General features: G+C 53.7%; 1 protein-coding gene across 4 annotated transcripts in view; it reads left to right on the forward strand.

The window, feature by feature from the left end:
• Positions 1-11,932, forward strand: part of UBE3B (ubiquitin protein ligase E3B) — a 51,584-nt gene extending 39,652 nt beyond the window's left edge. For 2 of the 4 annotated variants that reach the window (XM_057745243.1, XM_057745244.1), the window contains exons 22-28: positions 1,646-1,783; positions 2,037-2,102; positions 3,893-3,951; positions 6,317-6,499; positions 6,965-7,076; positions 8,597-8,689; positions 9,579-11,929. In XM_057745243.1, coding sequence (XP_057601226.1) covers positions 1,646-1,783; positions 2,037-2,102; positions 3,893-3,951; positions 6,317-6,499; positions 6,965-7,076; positions 8,597-8,689; positions 9,579-9,770 — 843 coding nt within the window. In that variant the 3' untranslated portion in view covers positions 9,771-11,929. Of the gene's footprint in view, positions 1-1,645; positions 1,784-2,036; positions 2,103-3,892; positions 3,952-6,053; positions 6,199-6,316; positions 6,500-6,964; positions 7,077-8,596; positions 8,690-9,578 lie in introns of those variants that run through there. The other 2 variants (XM_057745245.1, XM_057745246.1) reach the window with 2 other exon arrangements.
• Positions 11,933-22,373: the final 10,441 nt, after the last annotated feature.

Here is a 22,373-nt window from a genome sequence, read left to right on the forward strand (position 1 = left end):
ACACCTCCCAGGTGGGGCTGACAGCTGCTCACAGGGGAGGTCGGAGCTGCCATCCTCACTGCGATTAGGAGGAAGGGTGTCTGAGCTTCCGCTTCCCCGTGTTGTGGGGATGGGGCTGTGTGGACCTCTGAGGCTCTGGGCAAGCTCACCCAGTTCCTGGCCCCTCTCCCCTGAGAGCCCACCAGCCGGCAGAACTGTGCTTAACCCACTGCCCCTAGGGTCCTGCTCCCCAGGAAGGAAGTAAAGCTGCAGCTTGAGCGCATCAGCAGTCTGTTCCCGTGACCTTCACAGTGGACTCCAGAGCCGCAGGGGACCTTCCCCCCACCCTGCCTCACCCCCGGGGGGGCCACCACCTGAGCAGCGCTCACGTCACCCATCACAAAGCCCAGGGAGGCCAGGATGCCTTCCAGAGGCAAAGAGCCCGCAGCAGGCCAGGCTGAGAGAGGAGGCCTTCTGGGGTGAACATACTTTGACTCTTGAATAATCCATCGTTCTCTCTGTGTAAACAGCCCCGGTCCACAGCCTTCAGGTGACGTCAGGTGCCCCATCTGAGTCCAAGCACCCTCCAGGCCTTCTCCTGCTCTGGACTGGTTAGGTGGCCTGGGCTCATTCTCTGGGCTTCTGTTTCCACATCTGCAAAGTAGAGCCAGTTTCTCAGTTGATTCCCCTTTTTTACAAAAAAAAAAAGAAAAAACCACAAGGCCTTGTCTGGGCATATATCATGTTTTTCCTTTGAACATGAAGCGGTGATGAGACCCAGAAGAGTCTGGGCCAGCTGAAAAGCACGCCTTCCTGGCTTTGTAAATGTCCTCCCCCACTTCCTGGGCCTAGTCTCCGTCTCCTCCCTCTCCAGCAATGAGGACGTCGTGGGCCCTGCTGAGGAGTGGCCTGCGTTAACTCACTTCCCTCGTGGTCCTCAGGACAGGCCATCATGGAGTTTGACTGACTCTCCCTTCTCAGTCTTCAGTCTGCACACATCTCTCCACCCAGTACAATCTGTGCACAGTCCCTGATAATGTGCAGGGGCTTCATGGCTGTGTCTCTGCCTCCAGGCCCTTCCCCACAGGAAGTACAAATCCAGCATTTCCCTGCCCAGAGCCTTCCCAGGGCCCCGGCTGCCCTTGGAGTAGAATCCAGACTCCTGGAAGCTCCTAAGCGCTTCCTGATCTGCCCTGCCTGCCTCTCTGGCCTCCTCGCTCACCCCCCTTCCCCACATCCCATACTGTGGGCAGACCTGTGTTCCAGCCCTGGAGTGCAGCTGTGGGCCTTGTACTAAAGGCCCTGTGCTCAGCTATCTCTTCCTCCTGGAAGCTTTCCCCACCCTGCTTGTTTAACTCTTAAAACAGGCTGTGCTGGTCCCCATTTACAGATGAGAAAGCTGTTGCCCCATGGCCTGGCAGCAGTGGAGCTGGGATTTGATCCCTGAGCTGTGCAGGTGCAAAGCCAGGGCCCTCAATCACTACACCGTAACGTTCCCAGGAGGCACTCGACTGTGTTTAAGTGGTAGAGAGGCATTGCGCTCCAGAGTGAAAGTGCAGGGGATGTAGAGGTGTCATCGGCCCCTCTGCAGCCCGAGCTGCCCTGGATGAGATCACCGAGACGGCATCCTGGGCGGCGGCGGCAGCTCCTGTCTCCTCTCTCGCAGGGCATTGTGGTGGACGTGCCCTTCGCATCCTTCTTCCTGAGCCAGCTTCTTGGGCACCACCACAGTGTCTTCTACAGCTCTGTGGACGAGCTGCCTTCTCTGGACTCCGAGTTCTATAAAAACCTCACTTCCATTAAGGTCAGTGTGGAAGGCGGGGTGGCTTAGCCGTAGTCACTCGCAGGCCCTCGTGTTCCCTCCTGAGCACTTCCTCCCGGGACTGATGTTCACAGCCTCCTTCCTCCAGGTGATGAGTGGCCTTTTCCTTTGTTTCAAGTTGTGAGGCAGCCACGGTGGTTTCTGCCCAAGCCCACATCGTAGGCAGGGAGTGTTAAAACCTTTAAGAATGTAGCTCTTCTTGGCCCCTACATTGTCCCTTTCTCTGTTGCTTTAGCGGTACGATGGGGACATCGCTGACTTGGGTCTGACACTGTCATATGATGAGGATGTCATGGGTCAGGTAAGTGGGCCTCTCTAGCCAAGCTTTCTTCCCCCTTCCTCTGTTGGCTCCCCGAGACCTGCCCTACTCTGGGTGTTTTCCCGAGGAGACCCACAGACTGGGGCTCTGTCTGTCCACCCTTCTCCTCTGCCTCCCCACCCCCTCTCACACCCTGCCAGGAGGGAGGGCACTCCCCTCCCCTTCCCAGCTGACCTGGCCTTGGCCTGCTCGCCCGGCACAGAGCTCCCACAGAGACCCTGCTCTGCTTCGAGCGCACTTTGGGGTCATTCCCGATGGAAGCTGTGACTCCCGCTTTGTACCCTGCTTTTCGTTACCATGGTGAGGATTAGCTGTTCCAAATGAAGGATCATGACTGAGATGGGGGAAGCAGCTACCCGACAGGAAGGGCCTCTAACAGAGTCCTGCCCTTGCTCCTCGGCACGGAGAGCGGAGCAGGGAAAACAGACCCTTGAAGTCATGACAGCAGAGGGGCTTCCCCCCGACTCTCTCTGTCCCTGCAGGACTCCCGGCCCCTCTAGTTACGTCCCTAGAGCTCGTAGTGCAGGGCCAGCTTCCCAGGGCCTCAGCGAGGTCACACAGTCTCCCTGAGCCACACTTTCCTTATCTTGACAAGTGCCATTTGCCACATGAGTCCTTGCTGGGACCAGTGTCACCCCAGACACCCTCTAGACGCCCCACACCCTGGCCGCCTCCTGAAGAGCCACGAGCCTGCTGGCACGTCAGGGCCCTGAGGAGCCTGTGCGAGAGAAGCCCGCTGTGACTGTGTTAACCGCAACCTTCCCTGCTCATTTGGTCCCAGAACTCCTCTTTCAGAGAGGGCACACCACCTCACAGAGAGGTTCTCTAGATACTGGCACACAGACCAGGTGTTCGCTGGGACCCTTTGTGGGAAACACCAGCCTGAGCGGTTCCTAAGGGCCCGTCCCGCTTTACCATCCTGCAGCATCGGCCCCGAGACATCGATAGCAGTGGGACTAGAGGGCACCGTTTCTCCTTTCTGCATGTTTAGAGTTACAGTGCATTACGTTAATAGAGTTTCTATTAAAATTAACTTTGAAATGATGCATTCTTTGATTTTTAGGAAACCCACAGGATTTCTTGAAGTCGAGGAAAACAGTTGATTCTGTAGTGTTTTTGAATCTTTAATCAGATTTTGAGACTTCCCTCTGACATTCTTAATTTTCTGTCCTGACTAGAAAAAAATGCAAACTTCTAACCAAAAATTCAGTTCCAATAAGAGCATAAAGGTGAACGTGAAAACCATCTCTAGTGCTGGTACCTGGAGAGTGCCACTATCAACACATGGCCTGCACCTTTTCAGGGTTTTCCTCCCTGGGCACGTATATAATTTTTTGCAGAACTGATACCATATCTTGCGTGCTGTTATATAATCTGCTTCCCCCGCCTCCCCCCCCCCCACCGCCGCCACCTTTGCAAGAAATACAGGTTTTCATCATATGTTTTAATAGCGCCACTGTATTCCAGCGTGTGCTTGTAGCAGCAGCATTTATTTAACCGTCTTCCTGTGCTCTTCATTGCACGACACCCCATGGCCTTAACACGCACGTTCGAACAAGGATCAGGTGGGAAGGAACCTTTCCTATTGATCATGCAGGGCCTGCTTGTTGATGTTTAGGCCCCGGGTTTCTGTGAAAATGATTGTTCCCAAACACATCTCATCTTCCTTCTGTCATTATTATGGATGTCGGCGTCGGGCCCTCTCATCTTCAGGAAGCTTTATTTCCTCATTAGAATTCTCTTAAGTCAATGTTCCCCTCTCTCTCCCCCAGCTTGTTTGCCATGAACTGATTCCTGGAGGGAAGACCATTCCTGTTACAAATGAAAATAAGTGAGTATGGCAATTAGGTTGTTAAGGTCACCACTTGAAAAGACTTCATTCTGGCTCTCCGGGCTTACTTTGAGAATTTATTAAGATAGATTGAAGTAGAAAGAGGCCATAAATATCATAATGGAATTTACTGGTTACAGTTCATAGGCCGAAATCGTATTAAATTCGATTTGCAAAATAAGAATTGACAATTTATTTTTTGCAGTAGCAGTTCTAAGGTCAGGCACCCAGGCTGCGGTGTTCCTAGGAATTTAATGACGGCTCTAGATGCAGACAGATGGGTTCTGAGCCCATCAGGCAGAGTCCTGAACCCAGAGAGCACAGAGGCAGAAAGACTCCTTGGAGGGGCAGATCATTTTGGAATGAGGGTGTGTGGCAGTTGTGTAAAACACTGCTCTTGAGAAGACACAGTGATGAATTCAGATGCGGCAGACAGGTCCTCAGACGTGGGAAGACCCTGAGGCCCGGCAACTGTTATCACAGATAACAGGCTTTTAGGAATCTATCATAAATGCTCCCTCAAAGCAAAGCCCCTCCATGCATGTGCCCACCCAGCCCTGTTCTCACCTAATTAAACAGTAGGTCCCGCACAAAGAGTAGCTATTGGCCCTGTTGTCAATCTGTCGGTCTCCTCCTGCCACCAGGCTCAGCTGAGCATCTGAACTGTTCATCTGAGCATCACTCTCTTCAGTGACAGGTGAGAGCTTAGTCCTACGTGGCGAGTCATTTGGATCAGATGCACGTCACAGCCCAGTGTCCCCGAGCATTATGTCCCCTCTCGGGTCAGATCAGTCAGTCCACGTGCTCAGGGAGCTTTTATTTTGACTGTCAGCATAGTCGGGAGAGGAGACCTGATTCTCAACATGATTGAAATGCACCCATTTTGACTCTTGGTCGCAAGGCCTTAGTGTGACAACTGAGAAGGAACAGGGAACACAGGGTGTGTCAGAGAGCAGGTGGGTCCTGAGCCTGCCCACCGTGTGCCTGTAACCATCCCTTCAGAGGATTTCACGTGAGAACATGTGTAAAGTACCTTCCAGGGGGTCTGGCCGAAAGGAGGGGCTGAGTAAATGAAAGCAGTGATCTCACCGTCATCAGCTCTGTCACCCTCAGGTGGGCCCTCTCTTGCCAGACATGGCACGAGGGTGATGGTAGGAGCTGTATGTATAGCAGCCAGCCGAGGGGGGTTGATGCAGCCTGGGTTGGCGTGAGGTTCCTGTCCTGCCTGGAAACCTACGTGGAAAGTCATTTCACAAACTCTTACGTGTTCTTGGCGTATAGCCTCAGTATGAGGGCAAGGGCGTTCACTTCTGCAGACTCTTAAAAGGCCTGTATCGCCAGGACCCACTCCTGCGAAGTGATACTTGATCTTGCACTTCCTGGGTGCAGGAGCCTGGGAGACTTGATGGGCACGTCTCCCAGGCTCCGTCCCTCTCTTTTGGTAGAATGCAACAGTGTTAGTCACCTGCTTCAACAAGTACACAAAAGGGGTAGCAGCGATAGGAAAAGTCACGTGTACGTGTGTCAGTGTGCAGGTCTGCCACTGGAAGCTTTTTTTAAATAGGGATATTTTCCAGGTCAGTAACTCAGATCTGAGCATTGCGGGCTAAAACAGATATATTTAGACTGTACTAATTTGGAATTTTGAGAGTTGTCCCTGGGCTGGGCTCAGGTTCTTTCATCTCTGAGTAAACGGTAAACGGTTTGCTAAGAAATCAGCAGTGCTGGCAAGCCTTTGGGAACGGGCCTCACCTCACCTGGCCCAAAACGTTGCCTCGTGTCGTGCAGCTGCAGGTGCGCTGCTTGTGTTGGTGGAAGCAGACCGGGAAGACCAGCTGCTTGGAACCATTGTGAGTGCTCCGACTTCCTCGTTGAGCCTCGTCAGCAGCCAGCTGCGTGTGGTTAAGACCTTCCATGGCCTTACCTTTTCGTGGCCTAGACTGCTTGTCTAGCAAGGTTTTGGTTAAAATTTCAACATGAAACAGGTTTTCTCTGGAGGATTGAATAGTATCTTAATTGGCCAAAGGATGAAATTAAAGTCCCTTTATCCTAAGAAAGCCCCTCTGCTCAGCTGGAGAACGTCTCACTTTGATTCTTGACAGTGGGGTGTTACCCTGATGTCTGACCCACTGGCTTTTGGGAGGAGCACATGAGGTGGTGCCCTTGACACTGACGCGTCCACGGTGGCACACCATGGGCCAGCCGGGAGAGCTGTCATCCTCGTTGCCAGTTTTCTGGTGAAATGCTCAGGTGCTATTTGTGTATTTGTCAAATGGTTCAGAACCGACTGGAGTCATCTTTCAGCCCATCAGCAACCGCCCGCCTTGTCCTCTTAATTTCCATGGTTTTCCCTTGTTGGCAACAGAATTAGCTACATCCATCTGATGGCCCACTTCCGAATGCACACTCAGATCAAGAACCAGACAGCTGCCCTCATTAGCGGATTCCGTTCCATCATCAAACCCGAATGGACCCGGATGTTCTCAACCCCTGAGCTACAGCGACTCATCTCCGGCGACAATGCTGAGATCGATCTGGAAGATTTAAAGTAAGGAGTGAGTGAGGGGGCAAGGGTGAAATTCTTAGGCCTCCAAGAAAGCAAGCTGCTCCTTTGCGGGGTTCCTTTTGGAGAGTTTTCAGGGTCCTGTCTCCAGTCCTCCCTGACCTCTGAGTGAGTTGCTTTGGATGGAAAGCTCAAGCCCTTGTCTGCCTGGAGACTGAGAAGCAGAGGCAGAGCTTGAGGCCCTTGGGGCTTTCCGAAGTCCTAGGAAACAGTGGTGCAGGCTCTCCTGTCAGCTTTTGCTGGAGAGCAGCAGGGCCCACGATGCAACACTCTGCCCATTGAGTTTGCGGGGCCTGGGGTTATTAAGGCATGAACTTCTGGCTTAAGAGAAGTTAGTCATCACCCAGGCTGGCCAGAGTTTGCTGTGCTGCTTATCTAAATTCCATGCCTGCTGTGTCTGTAAGCACCTGTCAGAATGTGTGGCTGAACCCTTGTCTGCATTGTTTTCAGGAAGCACACGGTGTACTACGGTGGTTTCCATGGAAGTCACAGGGTCATTATCTGGCTCTGGGATATCCTGGCCTCTGACTTCACGCCCGACGAGAGAGCCATGTTTCTGAAGGTATCTTATATGTTACCTATACATGCAAGGGGACATAATTTCAGAAGTTGATTCTCAAGAGAATCAGTTTTTCCAACAGGACCTTTTGTAGGCATAACAGCCTCTGCCTCCCGGTAGAGCTGCTCACCCACCTCTCCTAGAAAAAGGAAAGCCTGTCTCTCCTAACCACGCAGACAGTGCCCCTCACTGCAGGCAAATTTCTGTCTTTGGGTGGCCTGTCACCACACCTGCGGTTCCTCGTCCTGTGCCTGTCCTTTTCTGCGGCTGCAGACCCGGAGGGCTCAGTGCAGTGTGGAAATGCTTCTGAATAGGGTCCACTGCTACGGCCTTTATAGTGGAAAATACAGGATATTAGGTTAGTAATAGATATTGTCAATACTTTTTGTAAAAACTGTTTTTGAAGCATGACACATAAACTTTTTGGATGGTCTCAGAAATCTCACTATCATTTATAACATTGTTAAATTGGTAATATTTATTTTAAGACCTACTCAGCCTGCCATGGAGTTTTGAAGCATAGCTCAGTGTTGTGAGTAGCAGGTGCCTAGATACCCTGGAGAAGGGAGAGTATTGGGCTAGTGTTGAACTAAAGAAAGCAAATGGTTTCTTAGGACTTCCCTGTGCGGGTCATTTTACTGTTTATTTATTTACTTATTCTAATTTTTTTTATTTTTTTGGCTGCATTGGGTCTTTGCTGTGCGCGGACTTTCTCTAATTGCGGCAAGTGGGGGCTACTCTTCATTGTGGTGCGCAGGCTTCTCATTGTGGTGGCTTCTCTTGCAGAGCACGTGCTCTAGGTGCAGGGCTCTGTAGTTGTGGCATGCAGGCTCACTAATTGTGGCACACAGGCTCAGTAGCTGTGGCGCACAGGCTTAGTTGCTCCTCAGCATGTGGGACCTTCCTGGACCAGGGATCGAACCTGTGTCCCCTGCATTGGCAGGCAGATTCTTAACCACTGTGCCACCAAGGAAGTCCCCTGTGCAGGTTTAGCACTTGGATTTCCAGGTAGGTAGATACCTCTGTCCAGGCAGGACTAGTCATTTGGGGAAATGACACAGGAGCTACAGTCTGGAAGATGCATGGAATTCCAAGAGTGCAGCAGGGAAGCGAGGCTGGCTGCCCACAGCCCATTTGGGGCATCCAGTACTTTGGTCTGCCCTCAGCCTCGCTGGCTCCTGAGGCCTGGTTTTTGTCAGCGTGCTGAGAACAGATTAGGAGCCAAGCTCACAGGGACGGCCCTGCAACCCTGCCGGCCAGCGTGCTCAGGGAGCCACCCGTGCATCCTCCCTGCATGGTGAAGAAGCCGAGCGGGAAGGCAGGTGCAGAGCGAGCTCCTGGCTCACGATTGGGGTGTGATGCCTGCCCCGGGGCCTGGGCTCTCGGCTCAGGCCTCTCCCTGCCACGTCTAGCGGGCCCACTGGCGCCTCCCTCTCCCTCTCTGGTGCTCTTGTCGTGTGGTCTCTCCCTAAGGACAGCGTCTGCCAGCCCCACTCTGACCCCAGGCCCTGCCTTTGTTGCAGTTTGTGACCAGCTGCTCCAGGCCTCCACTCCTGGGATTCGCCTACCTCAAGCCTCCTTTCTCCATCCGCTGTGTCGAAGTGTCGGATGATCAGGTACCACTTCTGGGGAAGAGCCAGCCCCTCTTGGTGGTCCAGGTGGGGCGCTCACCCAGTTGTGTCCACAGGGTGTGCAGCCAGGCTCCTCGGCTGGGTGAGAAGGGGACACGGTTCTTGGGCCAGGAGCACAGGCAGGCCGCTCTGGGCCTGAGCTCTCCTGGAGGTCCCTTTCTCATTACTCCCTCAGGGAAGAATACCTGTGAGGTGTTTTTTGCAGCTGCTGGTACAGCCCGGGCTGCAGGTCTGAACGGTGGCGTGGGCGAGGGGTTGGGCCGTGGGCTCAGGAATTGGACAAGCATAGGCTTAAATCCAATTCCTGCACCTGCCGGCTTTGCACACCTGGGCAAGCGGCCTCGTTCCCTCCTGTGCAAAGGGAGGACGGGTGCCCTAGGGGTCATTGTGTTCTGTGTGCCGCAAGCCTGACCTGTAGTGATGCTCAGATGGTAGCCTGGTTATAAGTTTCAGCCCCCCATAAAATCCCAGTGGCCTCTGAGTGTAGCTGCCTTCCCCAGTGCCACTAGGAATCTGCACACTGATTCCTCCTCTTAGGTGACAGTAGACGACCCTTAGCCCCCTTACTTAAGGAAGGCTGCCCCAAGTTACAGTCTGCTGCAGGCCGCAGCACTGGTGAAGTCAGGAAGGAATTTGTTACCAAAACATTTTTACCCCATTCCAGCTCTTTGCAAATTGGTTTACCAGTGGTTAGGGGTTAACCAGAAGGCGCTGCTCCAAGTGCTGCTTCATGCAGGCTTCCCCCGTGCGGGACCCTCGGAGCCAGGCTTGCTTCCGTGCACCCACCTCTCCAGGTCGGTTGTCCCCCTTGGGGGGGCAGCCTGGCCCTCTCTCCGGGCGCCCCCTAACCCGAGGCTGTGGGGTTCGCTTGCAGGACACTGGGGACACCCTGGGCAGCGTCCTCCGTGGCTTCTTCACCATCCGCAAGCGGGAGCCGGGCGGCCGCCTGCCCACCTCCTCCACCTGCTTCAACCTGCTCAAGCTGCCCAACTACAGCAAGAAGAGCGTCCTGCGGGAGAAGCTGCGCTACGCCATCAGCATGAACACTGGCTTCGAGCTCTCCTAGCTCCCGCCCCCGCGGACTCTGGGCTTCCGGCACCCTCAGCCCCGGGAGGCGGCGTCCCCTGGGAGCACGACCAACGTGCCAGGGGATGGCGGCCCCAGACCCTCTCTATAGCCATGAGACTCCCCTGTGGCCTCGAGCTTTGGCCGCAGGTGACGACGCTACCCAGCACTCTCCAGGTGACACTAACGGGAAGGGGGTGTTGAAAATAAACCTCCAGATTCCGCCAGCATCGTTCCTCCTTTCCCCCTTTCCAGTGGCCTGTGTCCCAGGCCTGTGGCAGCAGTGGGGCTTCACTTTTTCATAGTTTGGTCTTCTTGTGAGTCTTTCTGTTCCTTAACTTTCTGAGCGAGCTGTGCAAGAACAAGTCCCAGGGGCTCCAAGAGTGGTTTTCAGGGCGCGGCCTGAGTGCCCGAAGCCGACCAAGCATGAGGTGCTTCCCTTCCATTTCTAAACACCCTTTACTCAGGTAAGGCCTCGCCAAGCCTCTACACACCCGACAAAGTCTCAGCCTCTGCCCCATCCACAGCAGCCTCTCTCCAGACAGCCATGCCCTCCTGCGCCCAGGGCAGCAGAGGCGCCTGCCGGGGAGGCCACCGAGCACGGGAAGCTTGGGCCACTGCTCCCACCTCAGAGCCACGCGTTCCACACAGCAGCGGCCCCCTGCCCACTCTCACCTTGGATGCGCCGCGTCCTCAGCAGCCAGGCTGCCAGGGAGCCCCCCCCAGCTTGTTCCCGTCTTGGGCACTCACGCTGCCCTCATGGACTTGGGAGAAAAAAGCCCGCTGGTCCTAAGAGCAGCTCCGTCTCCAGAAGGCGCTGGCTGTTACTCAAAGCCTGCTGATTCCGGGGGGGGGGGGCGGCTGCCTTTCCCCTGCTCGTTGGCCTATTTGAGGAAGAAACACCAGCTGAAGGTGCCTGTCCTGCCTGGGCAGTGGCTGTACTCCGTAGACTGTAAGAGTCCCAAGAAACCTGGGGCTTGTTTCCCATCCTTCCCTAGCTCTGGAAACCGGCAGCCCTTTGCCCTGACAGAGGCTCGCGAGGCTCAGGAGCCCTCCAGGTTGGTTTTTTGGTTTTCAGTTTTTTCACCTCATTTTCTCTTCCAACCCAATGCACTCTTCTGCCCTCATTCTTCACCTTTATCACGAGAACTGTACTCTAGATCCAAGGAATTGAGGCAGAAGCCATGTTCGCGGTCTGTGTAGACAGCCACCCACCCTCGCCTGCCTCACCACACTCCCGGTGCACCCCACCACCCAGATGGAAGCCAGGCTAGAGGCCAGGAGCGCCCAGTCCCTCCTCGGCCCTACGGGGTCGGCAGAGGGCTCACGGCCCTCTTCCAGGCAGCAAAACACCTTCCAGAAAGAACCTTCATGTTGACAGCAAAGCAGGTAGGACCTGTCGCTATGGCCTCTGGCAGAGGGTTTCAGCCGGGCACCGCTGTTCTGCCCAGGCCCAAGCCCGGCCACGTTAGAGCCCCAGGCTTCTAGACAACAGAGCACGTGTTTTACCTTGATGGGAAGATGACAAGGGATTAAAGACAGACAGGAATTTACTGCTGTTGTTATTTAAGATGCGTTAGTAACCTCTGATTCTGTGGACCTGCCGCTATCTTTAAACACTCGATTCCTTGGAAAATTAATGTGCGTGTCGTGCTCTGGGCAGGCGGGTACGTTTATGCTGATGCCTAAAGGAATGTCAACCTGCACAGACAGGTTTGGCTTTTATTCCCTCGGAGCCCGCCAGTGTGGGATCGCAGAAAGAGTGGTTTCTAAGCACCAACATCAACTTTGTTCTTTCGATGAGGAGGAGTAGTTTGTAATTGCATTTAGCTTCAATGGCTGGAAGTATTGCACTATCTGAAACCCTGAATCTATACTTTTCTAGCTGGTGTTCACAGACACCGTGATGGCTCTTGATGGCTCTAAAAAGTTGTGGGGGGGAGGGGGTTTCATAGATAACTTATGGATTAAAACATGATCAAAGGCTTTATTAAATTTGTACCTCAGCACACAGTGGCTGTGCTCTGCTGTTTACATCAGGAAGACGCACTTTCCACCCGAGTGCCCAGAGAGCTTATGATGGGGCGTCTGGGGCTTAAAGAGCACAGAAGCTGCCACAGTGGGGAGAAATCACAGAGGATGATACGGCAGACGGTTCAGGCGTGCTGCCTCACCAGGGGCAGCAGTGGTGGACAGTGTGTCATACAAAGCGTGTCACCTTTCAGATAAAGCTAAAGTCCCCTTAGGCACCCTCCATGTTCCCCATCCTTCTCACGCACTTCCCAGAGGCAGCCACTACCCTGGAGTACACACCTTACACAGTAACATAAACAGGTGACAGGTGTTTGTTGGCAAGAATGCAGATGATTCTAAAGTGATCAAAGTAGGATTTTCCAGCTAATCTGGATGCATTCGGCTTTCCTCCATTACTGAGGGTCACATTTGCAGGACATGCCAGCCTTACCTCATCCTCTTACACAAGCCTAGGTTTACACTCAGCAGAAAGCCTGTCTCAACCCTGCCAGTCTTTCCAGCTCCTTCCGTGAGTTCTCACTGCCTCGCCTGGTCTGGGGTTACCTGAGGCTCTGAGCATCAGGAGAGAGGTCTTGAAAGCCTGACAGTTGGGCTGCCTGGGCTCCCAAGAGGAATTCATACATACCTGGCTTCCTCCCACGAAGTATTTATACCCTGCAAAGGAAAAAATTCTGCATAGTCCCCCAAATCCATCAGTGGCCTCCAGTGTGGGACACGCCCACCTAAAAAACTAAAGCCTTAGTCTGTGATATTTTGGCTTTTAATTACAAAGTAGCACTGCAGGAGACTTCCCTGGCAGTCCAGTGGTTAGGACTGCGCTTCCACTGAAGGGGTCGCAGGTTCGATCCCTGTTCAGGGAACTAAGCTCCCACATGCCATGGAGCACTGCAAAGAGAAAGTTTGTCTTTAGGAAAAATAAGTGGGTTTTTTTTTCATTATTATTAAAATAAGGACAAACTAATACACTGACAGAACTTGCAAGTGCCTAAGAATATTTAGGTGGAGCACAGTCTGAGAAACACTGCTTCTGACTCCATCAAAGTCATCGGCCAATGGTTGTGCTGCTGATTTAGCAGATACCGCTGACTGAGCAGGTACAGACGAGTGGGTTGTCTCTATGCCTGGCTAACGGGTGGATCCAGGGCCCCCTTAGGCCACAGTCTTATTTCCTGGAAAGGTCTTAAATTGATAAGAGCTGCTGGAGAACTGTGGAAAGTGGTTCCGTCAGTGCCTCTTCCAAGAAACAGAGACGCGGGAGACCCAGTCCCTCGTTTCTGCTCTGAGTCACACAGGGCAGCCTCTCTGCGTGCGTTTCCTGGAAGTCCTGGTGCCACCACAGGGGCACCGAGAGTTAAGCGACGTGAGATGTGAGCCCAGCGCGTATGTCCACAGTCCTCTTCCTGCACTTCCTCACCTTTCACGTAACGAAAACCGAAAACCGGGCTGCTCACCCCACCTGGTGATCGGGCTCCGGCCAGGCCTCCAGAGTAGCTTCTGGTGCTACTGACAAGTTACCACAGGATGACGAGAAATGATGTGGAGAAGGGTCCTCTGTGATCTCTGTGGAGTTTCTGCAGGGTGGGGAGAGGCACACTCCCTCCTCTGCACCGCGGCAGCACGGAGCTGAGCGGAAAAGGACACAAGCGAGAGCTCTCCAGCCAGAAGGATGCTGGCAGGGGTGTTCCCAGGCTTGCGTTCCACCCCTCCCCCAGCACACACACACACACCCCAACACACACACACACACACACACACACACACACACACACACACACCCACCCACCCACCCACCACGGAGAAGGGGCTGCTCTGAGGCCCAGACGGGATCTGCGGTTCTCTCCCGCCTTTGGATGAAACAGCATCCTCATCATAATCATCGTGATGGTTGGCGTTTGTTGCTTAACAAGTGGCACCTGACGCCTGAGTCCAGCTGAGCGCAGATCTAACGGAGGGCGCTGGAGAAAGCGAGGGCTTCAGAGCTGGGTTCGCGTCCCAGCTCTGCCTCCCACTAGCTGGGAGACTTGGGGCAAGGCCCCTGGCTTCCCGGGCTTCCGTTAAATAGGGAGAGAGGCACCCATCACGCCACGGAGGAGGAGGAGGCAGCGTCCTCTTTGCTTCCCACTGAGCGGGAACCCCCGAGGAGCTGGGCTCCACTCTCAGCCCCAGGCGTGCGGGGCTCCTCCTCTGCCCAAGCCCTGGCCGAGCTCCGAGCTTCCACGCACACTCTGGCCAGGCGTCTCCCCAACCCAGGACTCACAGCCGCATTCCCTTCGTGGTTTTCTCAGCCCTTGGAAACATGGGGGGACTGGAGTGGGTCTGTCAGTGTACAGACCCTCCAGCTAGAAGCCAGACTGCAGGAATCCACTCAGTGACGGCGAAAGACACCGCACTGAAGATGGGCCCGAGAGGAGCCCGCAGAGGAGGCCACAGCAGAGCGTCACAAAGGCTCACGTGCACGTGAGTCCCCAGGGAGGTCCTCTAGCTGGTCTGGCTGAGGCACCGCCCCACAGACCACACTGAGGAGCAAGGGTTAGAGTGTTGTCCTCCAAGGCCCAGCGATCAGGCTACGACCCTGGACTTGACATCAAAAACTGGCTCGGATCCGCTGAGTGACCCTGGGTAAGTTTCCAACTCCCTGAAGCGTCTTTCCTCCTCAGTAAAATCGCTCCAGTGATAGTAGTATCTGTCCTGAGACCCTCACGAACAGCTCGGAGGCAAACATGCGCTGCTGTGGGGTCACAGACACGGGTGCCAGGCCCAACCCGACCATTCCCGGGCTGCAGGAGCTGTGGCCACCTCCACCACCTCCCTGTCCTTCTCCAAGAACCGGGCATAGTGAGTCACGCCTTAGAGAGCATCTTCATGGTAACAAGTAGTGCACTGGGGTCAAAGAAGAGGAGTCACACCTGTTTAGGCAGGAGGGGGCCTAAAGGAAGTGTTCTTTTACTTTCACTTGGAAAGAGGTTTCCACTTTGGAGACGGAAAGGGAGGCATCTGGGGCGGAGGAAGTGGCCAGACCAAAGGTGTGGAGGTGTGGACGGTGGGAATTAGAACACATCTGTCACTGAGGACAGGAGTGGGGGCGTCACACCATGAATGTGATGGCGGTAGCTGCCATCCCCCGGGCCTTCGCCCAAGCCCAGCACTGCACTCAGCCCTCCGCACAAGTAGTCACGTTTAATCCACCCAAGGACGCTGGGCCCTAGGAGTGTAACTGGTTTGTGCTGCAGATGAGGACACCGGCTCCAAGGTGGATTCGCTTGGATGAGACCACACAGCTAGGAAGCACCAGAAGTGAGATTCGGCCCTGCATCTGTGTGACCAGAGGTCCCCTTTCCATCTCCACGAGCACTGCCACCACAGGTAAAAGGTCTGTGCTGGACACCCCATGTGGTGAGGAGCGCTGCAGGTGGGGGAGCTGGGACAGGGGCTAGAAGTTATTGAGTGCAAACAGACCCAGGGGGGCTGCTGGAGAGGGGCCTCCAGGGGGAGGCAGGGGAGTCTGAAGTTGGAGGCAGAAAGAGACAAGTTGGGGGACACAGTGACACTTTGTCCTAACAGTTTGGGCTGCTTTGGACACCTGTCCCAGACATCAGAGGGGGACAGGTGATCCTTCCCTCTCCCCTTGGGCCTGGCGCCACTGATTCCCCACCCAGCTCGTGGCCCACCCAGGGACACTGTCCAGGGAAGGGACCATCACCCAAGTGGGGCAGTGCAGGGCCATGTGGAGTCTGCCGTGCAGCCGGGGTGGTTCGGTCACCATTACAGATGATGCCAGATGGGCCTGGCAGCTGGCAGGTGTCCCAGCCAGGAGCTGGCCCAGGAAGCCAGACTGCCAGGGAGTTCGGGCTCACATCCGTACATCCAACAAATAGATACCCAGGACCTACTATGCTCCGGGCTGGGCTCGGTGCTGGAGGTACAACAGGAAGACCGTGAGCACCACTCTGCGCTGCAGAGCTCGCTACGGGGTGGGGGAAGAGGCGTAACTAATCAAAGGAGGAGATGTGTGAGCACATGCTGTCATCACATCTCCAGTGTGGCGCTGCTAGGACACCCACTTTATAGCTGGGAAAACGGAGGTTCGGAGACGGTAAGCCCCTTATCCGAAGTCTCAGTCAGTAAACGGCAAAGCCAAGGTTTGAACCCAGGTCTGCGACACTCCAGAGCCTTCACCTGGTTTGAGCAGGTGGAAGAGAGGCGGGAGAGCCTTCTAGGCCAAGGGGCCTAACTTGAGGGAAGCCCCAGGGGCTCTTCTGTCCCATGTCCAGAGCCTGCTGTGTCTGCTGCTCTCCCTTGTCCCACCTACCCTGGAGGGGGCTGCAGGAAACAGAGTTGTGCCAACTTTGCAAATAAGGCCCTACAGCATTTTTAAGGACTTGCTGAGGACCACTGAGCTCTGTCTCCCAGTGTCCTAGCAAAACCAGGAGAGGTGACAGTTTGCACAGCAGCACCAGTCCCCAGCTAAAGAGCTAAAAGGCAGGATTGGATTTGGGAGGGTACCTGATAAAGGGGTGCCCTGCACTGCCGTACTACCTGCCACTCGCCCCACCCCACACATGGGTTGGGGCTGTGCCTGCCTGACCCTCGGGTATATTTCATGACAGCTTTAGCCACATGCATTCCTCCCTCCTTACAGAGGTTTATTAAGGTACCCAGTCCTAGAACCCCTGCTTCCTTGACCCCTCCCCAAAGCACCCAACACGAGCCCAAATCCTCTAGGTCCTTTCTAGCACCCTTTTCCTCAAACACCCTGCGGCTGCCCGTGTTGTGTGCTCTCTCGTTGCAGTGGGACAGTCAATCTGACTTTGCTCAGCTGCGGGTGCAGGTGTGTTCTTAGAGGTCTTTGGCTGGAGGGCACTGTAAATTGGAAACCCAAAAATGTCCCTCTGAACAAAGCATTTGCTTCAACTATATGTAGCACTGCAGGGAGGGGAGCAGGACCTGGTCCCCAGCACAGCAGGAAACAGCCCTAGAGGGAATGGAGAGAAAAAGCAGCCCAAGGAAGCAGCTTCTAGAACTGCAGCCCCTGCCCGTAGGAGACCTGCCTGCGGGTGGGAGGAGGGGATGGATGATGGAGGCAGAGGCTGGAGGTGGGCTGGGGGCGGGAGGTGTCACACCATTTCTCACTGGCTTTAATCTTAACTTTGCATGTTTTAATGTGAAATGTAATTACAGGTTCTAAATTATGCTGGCAAGCTCGTCAGGGCTGACTAATCAATTAGTCAGATTTATAAGTATTTGGTTCTCAGAGATCTATGACCCTGTTGTGTCATCTCAAAGCCCTGAGAAATCCCTGTCCTGACGGTTTGCTCTCTTGGGGGAGCTGTAGGGTTGGGAGGACCCTTAGCCTGAAGACCCACACCTACCTCTGAGGTCTCCACCCTTTTGAAATCTGTGAGGGCTTTGTCCCAGGAATTCAGAAATATCAAACACACGTTTTTTATACCATTACCTCCATGGGAAGCCATGGCAGACATCACTAATGGATTACCAAACTCATTCCTGCTGAATCTGGATCCAGCTTCAGGCTCCTCCTTACCACAGCCCTTCAGGCAGCTACTACCAGTCAGTTGGAATTGGCATTTCTTGCCCATCCCTGGGATTAGCCCTGTCATTCTGACCTGGAAAGCCCGGGTCGAGTGCTGGTTTTTTCACTTGCTGACTGTGGCACACAGGCTTCACTACTGTACCCGACGGGGCACCAGTTTGTCCAGGTAAAGTTAGGGTGATAATCCAGGACGAAAATCCACATGAGGTAATTAAATGTGAAAGTCCATTGTCTACTGTGAAATTCTGTACAAGTTAAAGATGCAGCAACCAGCAGAGGAGAAAGAAGGATGCCAGCATCCTCGACATCCTGTGAAAAGCTGGTGTGATCACCCGCCGGGGGCACCTCAGCGGGGCTGTGATCATTTTTCTTCCCTCTGCTGTTGTCCTAGAACGGAAGCCAAGCGTCCACATTCAGGCTGCACAGGGGCTGCAGTCCAAACAGCCAGCTGCCTCCAGCAGAATGAACGCAGGGCACATTCTCCAGGCTTCTAGTTTTTGGAGGGGCCCTGTGGCTTTGGCTACTGGTGGGCATGCTCCCCTTGGGCTGTTCTCTTGGCTCTAAACATCCCAAGGGAGGTAGATGATTTATTATAGGCAGGGAAAGCAGTTGTCAGTTTCTTTACACTTTTTCAATCATGTTTATTACACAAGTAAGCCTTTATCAAATCTAACCCAAATTCATTATAAAAAAAAAGTTAGAAAATCCAGACCAACAAAAATGAAAGTTAAAACCACCCAATAATCCCGCTATTTAGAGTTAAGTATTATTAACTTATGGGACAGATCCTTGCATTTTTTTTCCTATGGTATATTGACATTTGTGTATTCCTTTTACAGGGTTTGGATCATTCTATACCTATCATTCTATAACTTGGGTTGTTTTTTTTTTCCACTTAATAGATCATGAACACTTTTCCATAGTTATAAGTATATAAGCACCATCATTTCCAGTAGCTTTATATTTCTTACAGTCCCTAATTGTTAAATTTTTTTCTTTAATAATTAGCTCCCCATTGTTGGAAACAGTTGTTTCCAATTTTTCTATGTAATGAGCAACGTGCACTGGGAAAAACAAACAAACAAACAAAAAACCTGTGACTCCACTGATGAATCTATTTCCTTCAGAGAAATTCTCAGCCACAGAGTTGCTGGGCCAGGAAGACGCAGATTTCCAGGACTTGGACAGGTATTGCCAGATCGCTCTCCTGAGAGGTCACACCTAGCTCCACCCCCCAACAGCGGAGTCCTCGTCGTTTCTCTCTCCCTGCTGATGTCTGCAGGTGGAGACCCACAGACTCAGAACTCCCTTCAGCTGCCGGTCCTCCAGCCGGACCCCTGAGGGCCACAGGAATCAAGTTCTTCGTCCCCTTCCACCCCCCACCCCAAAGCGCCTGAGCGAACCAGTCACCAGGCAGGGCCAGGGTCCCAACGCCACCTGGCACGGCCACCGCAGACCCTGACCCCCTCCCCTTCCACGTAGGCGCCTGGATGTCTCTTCTCGAGGCTGCAGCCCACACCTCGTGACGGGACAGCGAGCTCCTGAGTTATCGGCAGCCTTATTTCCCTCTACAGCTCCTACGGAGTTAACAGATGTACGCACGTCTGAGGCAGTCATGCGGCAAGAGACTTTGGGGCCAATCCTTCCAGTTTTGACAGTGTGTAATCGAGGTGAAGCCATAAATTTTATAAACAAGAATAAACGACCCTCAGCAACATATGTCTGCTCGACCCTTCCAAGGTGATCGTAAATAAAGGCACCTGCTCGCTGGGGAGGGACGTGGGCACTGCAGGTGGCCGGAGACGAGGGCCAGAGGGTCTGCGCCTTGGGAGCATCTGGTGGGGGGAGGACCCCCAGGTCCTGGGGTGGCTGGATGCCTTTCTGCCGCTTATTCCATCCCTCCCCCAGGCTGCCCTCGCCCCAGTGCACACTGAGATGCCTGCTCCTCACCCGTCCTCGGAGAGGCAGCTTGTAGCGGGGTCCTCTCAGGGTTAGGTCGCCTCTTCGTCTCCTCTGCCCAGTTATTTCAGTCATGTCCCCTGTCCCAGGAGGGCCCCTTATGGGGACCTGAAGACCAGGCTCTGCTGCTACCTGCCAGGAGTCCTCGGGCATTGATCTGTTTCGGCCCTCGCTGTTCTATAATTGGGTCACCCTCCCTTTCACATTGGCCTGGTGCTCCTGGGCCGACTGGGCCCAGCCCCCCCCAGAGGCCCCCTGTCTCCTGCCGGCTCAGGAAGTCTAAACAAACAGGAGGCGCTGCCCACGGTCCTCGGTCCTCTGCACTTCACCCGGGCCTGAGCTATTTGACAGTGCTCTGAAAAAGGATAAAGCCTGATTCAAAAGTAGCTACTTTTTTTTTTTTTTTGAGCTGCTGCCATGTGCCAGGTCCATGGGTATATTTCCTGAACCTTTGAAAGCTGGTCTCATCATTCCCCAAAATAAAAGTTGAAGATCGAGACTCAGAGTGGTTACAGGAGTTCCTCAAGGTAACTCAGCTAGGAAGTGGTGGAGCTGAAACTTGAATTCAAATAATAATAATAATCAACAATAATAATAGCTAACATGTGATGGGGGCATGCTAAGCCTTTTCAACGTTGCCTCATTAAACTCTCGCAGAGGCCCTGTGGGGTAGATAGGATTTTTTATTCCCATTTCACAGATGGAGAAGCAAGTCCAAGGAGGATGGAACGACTTGCCCAGAGTTGTGACGCTAGGAAGTGAGCTGGTCTTGAACCCCAGTGGGCCTGAAGCCGACGCCCGTCCATGCTCACCCTGCAAGCCTGGGGCTCCACAGAGGCGGCGGCGAGGCCACCGGAGCAGACAGCCCACTGGAGAAGACAGCCCTGTGCATGGATTCACTCCTGAAGCGGGTGCTGCACTGGTGAACTGAGAGCAGGGGTTCTTCCCCGGGGCTTCCACGGGTTGTATGCAGGCTGCAAACGTGTCTGTGTGTCTGTCTCGGGAGAGGATGCACAGAGCCTTCATCAGAAGTTTCTGAATCCGTGGAGCGGGAGGGCACCGGGACATCCCCAAAATTCCTGGGTGTCCCCAGCTAGCTCATCTCCTGCCTCTGCTTGTGCCCAGGCACTGTCTTCCACGATGGCCTCTCCAGAGAAGAAAAGCGACAGGTCAAGGCAGATGAACACGGCACCCCCACTGGGCTGCAGAGGGGGCCTCAGTCCTCTCCCTGAGCAAGGTCGGACCAGCCTGGGTCCAGTATCACCAGTGGGTCCGGCCTGAAGGGAGGGATGGGCCACAAATCCTCCCAGGCACTGATTTATGCAGCGTTCATGTGGAATTTATTACACAAAGGATTTTATTCAATTAAACTTGAAATGCGTCTGGATTCTTAAAGGTTCAGTAGTGATAACTGGGACAGAGGGATCATAAAACCGGATGGGTTGTCGGAGGAAGGTGTCAGGGTGGGGTGCGGGGAGATGAGGGTGACATTGCAGCTGACGGGGGATTCGGTACCAGGGACGTTTGTCATTGGGACGTGTTACAAGTTCGGGCTGTGAAAATTACTCGGTGAAAAATGCACATTAACAATAGCCATGAAATATCAGTTAAGGGAAACTAGGTTGAGAAATGAGACAGCAGAATCTATTAGTGCCTGACATTGTTCTCGGGGGCCCGGGCCGTGATTAAAATGACTGTCAAGTGGCAGCAGGGGGAGGGGCACGGGGCCGGGAGTCACAGGGCGGTGTCCTGGGCCTGCATCTTGGCGCTCCCTGACGCAAGCTGGGTTGCAAGTCTGTTTCCCCCTTCCTGCCACAGACGCTGCCTCCCTCAGGGCTGCTGGGAGCTTTCAACAAGATGATGTCGGTGGAGCCCCTGGCCCGGGGCCTGGCTTGTGAAGCCCTTCGACAATGCTAGCTGGTGGGCTTCTCGCCACTGGAACATCCAACCAACTCGGACCGTGGCGCTAAATATGTTCCCCAGAGCCAGACCTGGACCGGGGGAGGCAGGTGGAGCACTTTCTTGGGTGCAAAATGTATGGGAACGCCCCCTAATCGCCCCCAGGAAGCAAAAGAGAGAGAACGTTCATGCCTTTTTTTTCTAGGGAACTTATTCTACTGCAGTATTTTTTTTAGGATTTTTTTTTTTGATGGGGACCATTTTAAAAGTCTTTATCGAATTTGTTACAATATTTCTTCTGTTTTACATGGGATCTTAGTTCCCCCACCAGGGATCAAACCCACACCTCCTGCATTGGAAGACGAAGTCTTAACCAGAGGACTGTCAGGGAAGTCCTCATGTGATATTCTGAAAAATCAAATTTATGCAAAAAAAAAAATCTATTATCGACTAAGTATCACAATTATAAATAAAAACAGCCTGTGTTTCTCTCCCGACCTGTGTTACTGTGTTATGGGGACAACCATTTATGAGGGTTGACAGTGGTCGCATACGGGTTTTTGATCATGGAGCTTTCGTTAACTTTTCCCACTGGGAAAAAGAGGAGGGAGGATGTTTTGATAAGTGTACGGGGGTAAACACATTTTTCCTTTTGCTTCCAGCTGCCATATGGTTGTGTAAGGCACGGCAGAGGAGCAAACGTTTCGAACCAACCTGTCCCCTGGGCAGCTCCCCTCCCCAGCAGGCCTCCTCAGTTCTTCCCAGGTCAGTAGCACAGGATATGCCTGCACCCGCAATTTCTTGAGGATGTTTGTTTCTCAGGGATGTTTGCTGGGGGAAGGGACGATGCAGAGGGCTCAGGGCCTGGGAACCCAGAGTTAACCATCTGGCCTGTGACAGCCCCTCCCAGCAGGGGCTGGTGGGGAGGGGATCTGGCTACAGGCAAAAGGCCTTGTTTCAAAGATCATCCCGTGAGGATACTGCATCTACTCAAAGAACTCTTGATCTTTGCAGGATGTTTTACCATGGTGGGGAGTGCCGGACTGCTGTTTTACTTATGTATGTCCTGTTCCTTGCAGGAAGATGCTGAGGTGCAGGCAGGATCAAGTGACTTGGTGGATTTGCCATGAGCTCTTGGAACACAGCCCTCCCTGGCCCAGC

The sequence above is a fragment of the Hippopotamus amphibius genome, chromosome 8 (assembly GCF_030028045.1).
Source record: "Hippopotamus amphibius kiboko isolate mHipAmp2 chromosome 8, mHipAmp2.hap2, whole genome shotgun sequence".
NCBI classification, from domain to species: Eukaryota; Metazoa; Chordata; class Mammalia; order Artiodactyla; family Hippopotamidae; genus Hippopotamus; species Hippopotamus amphibius.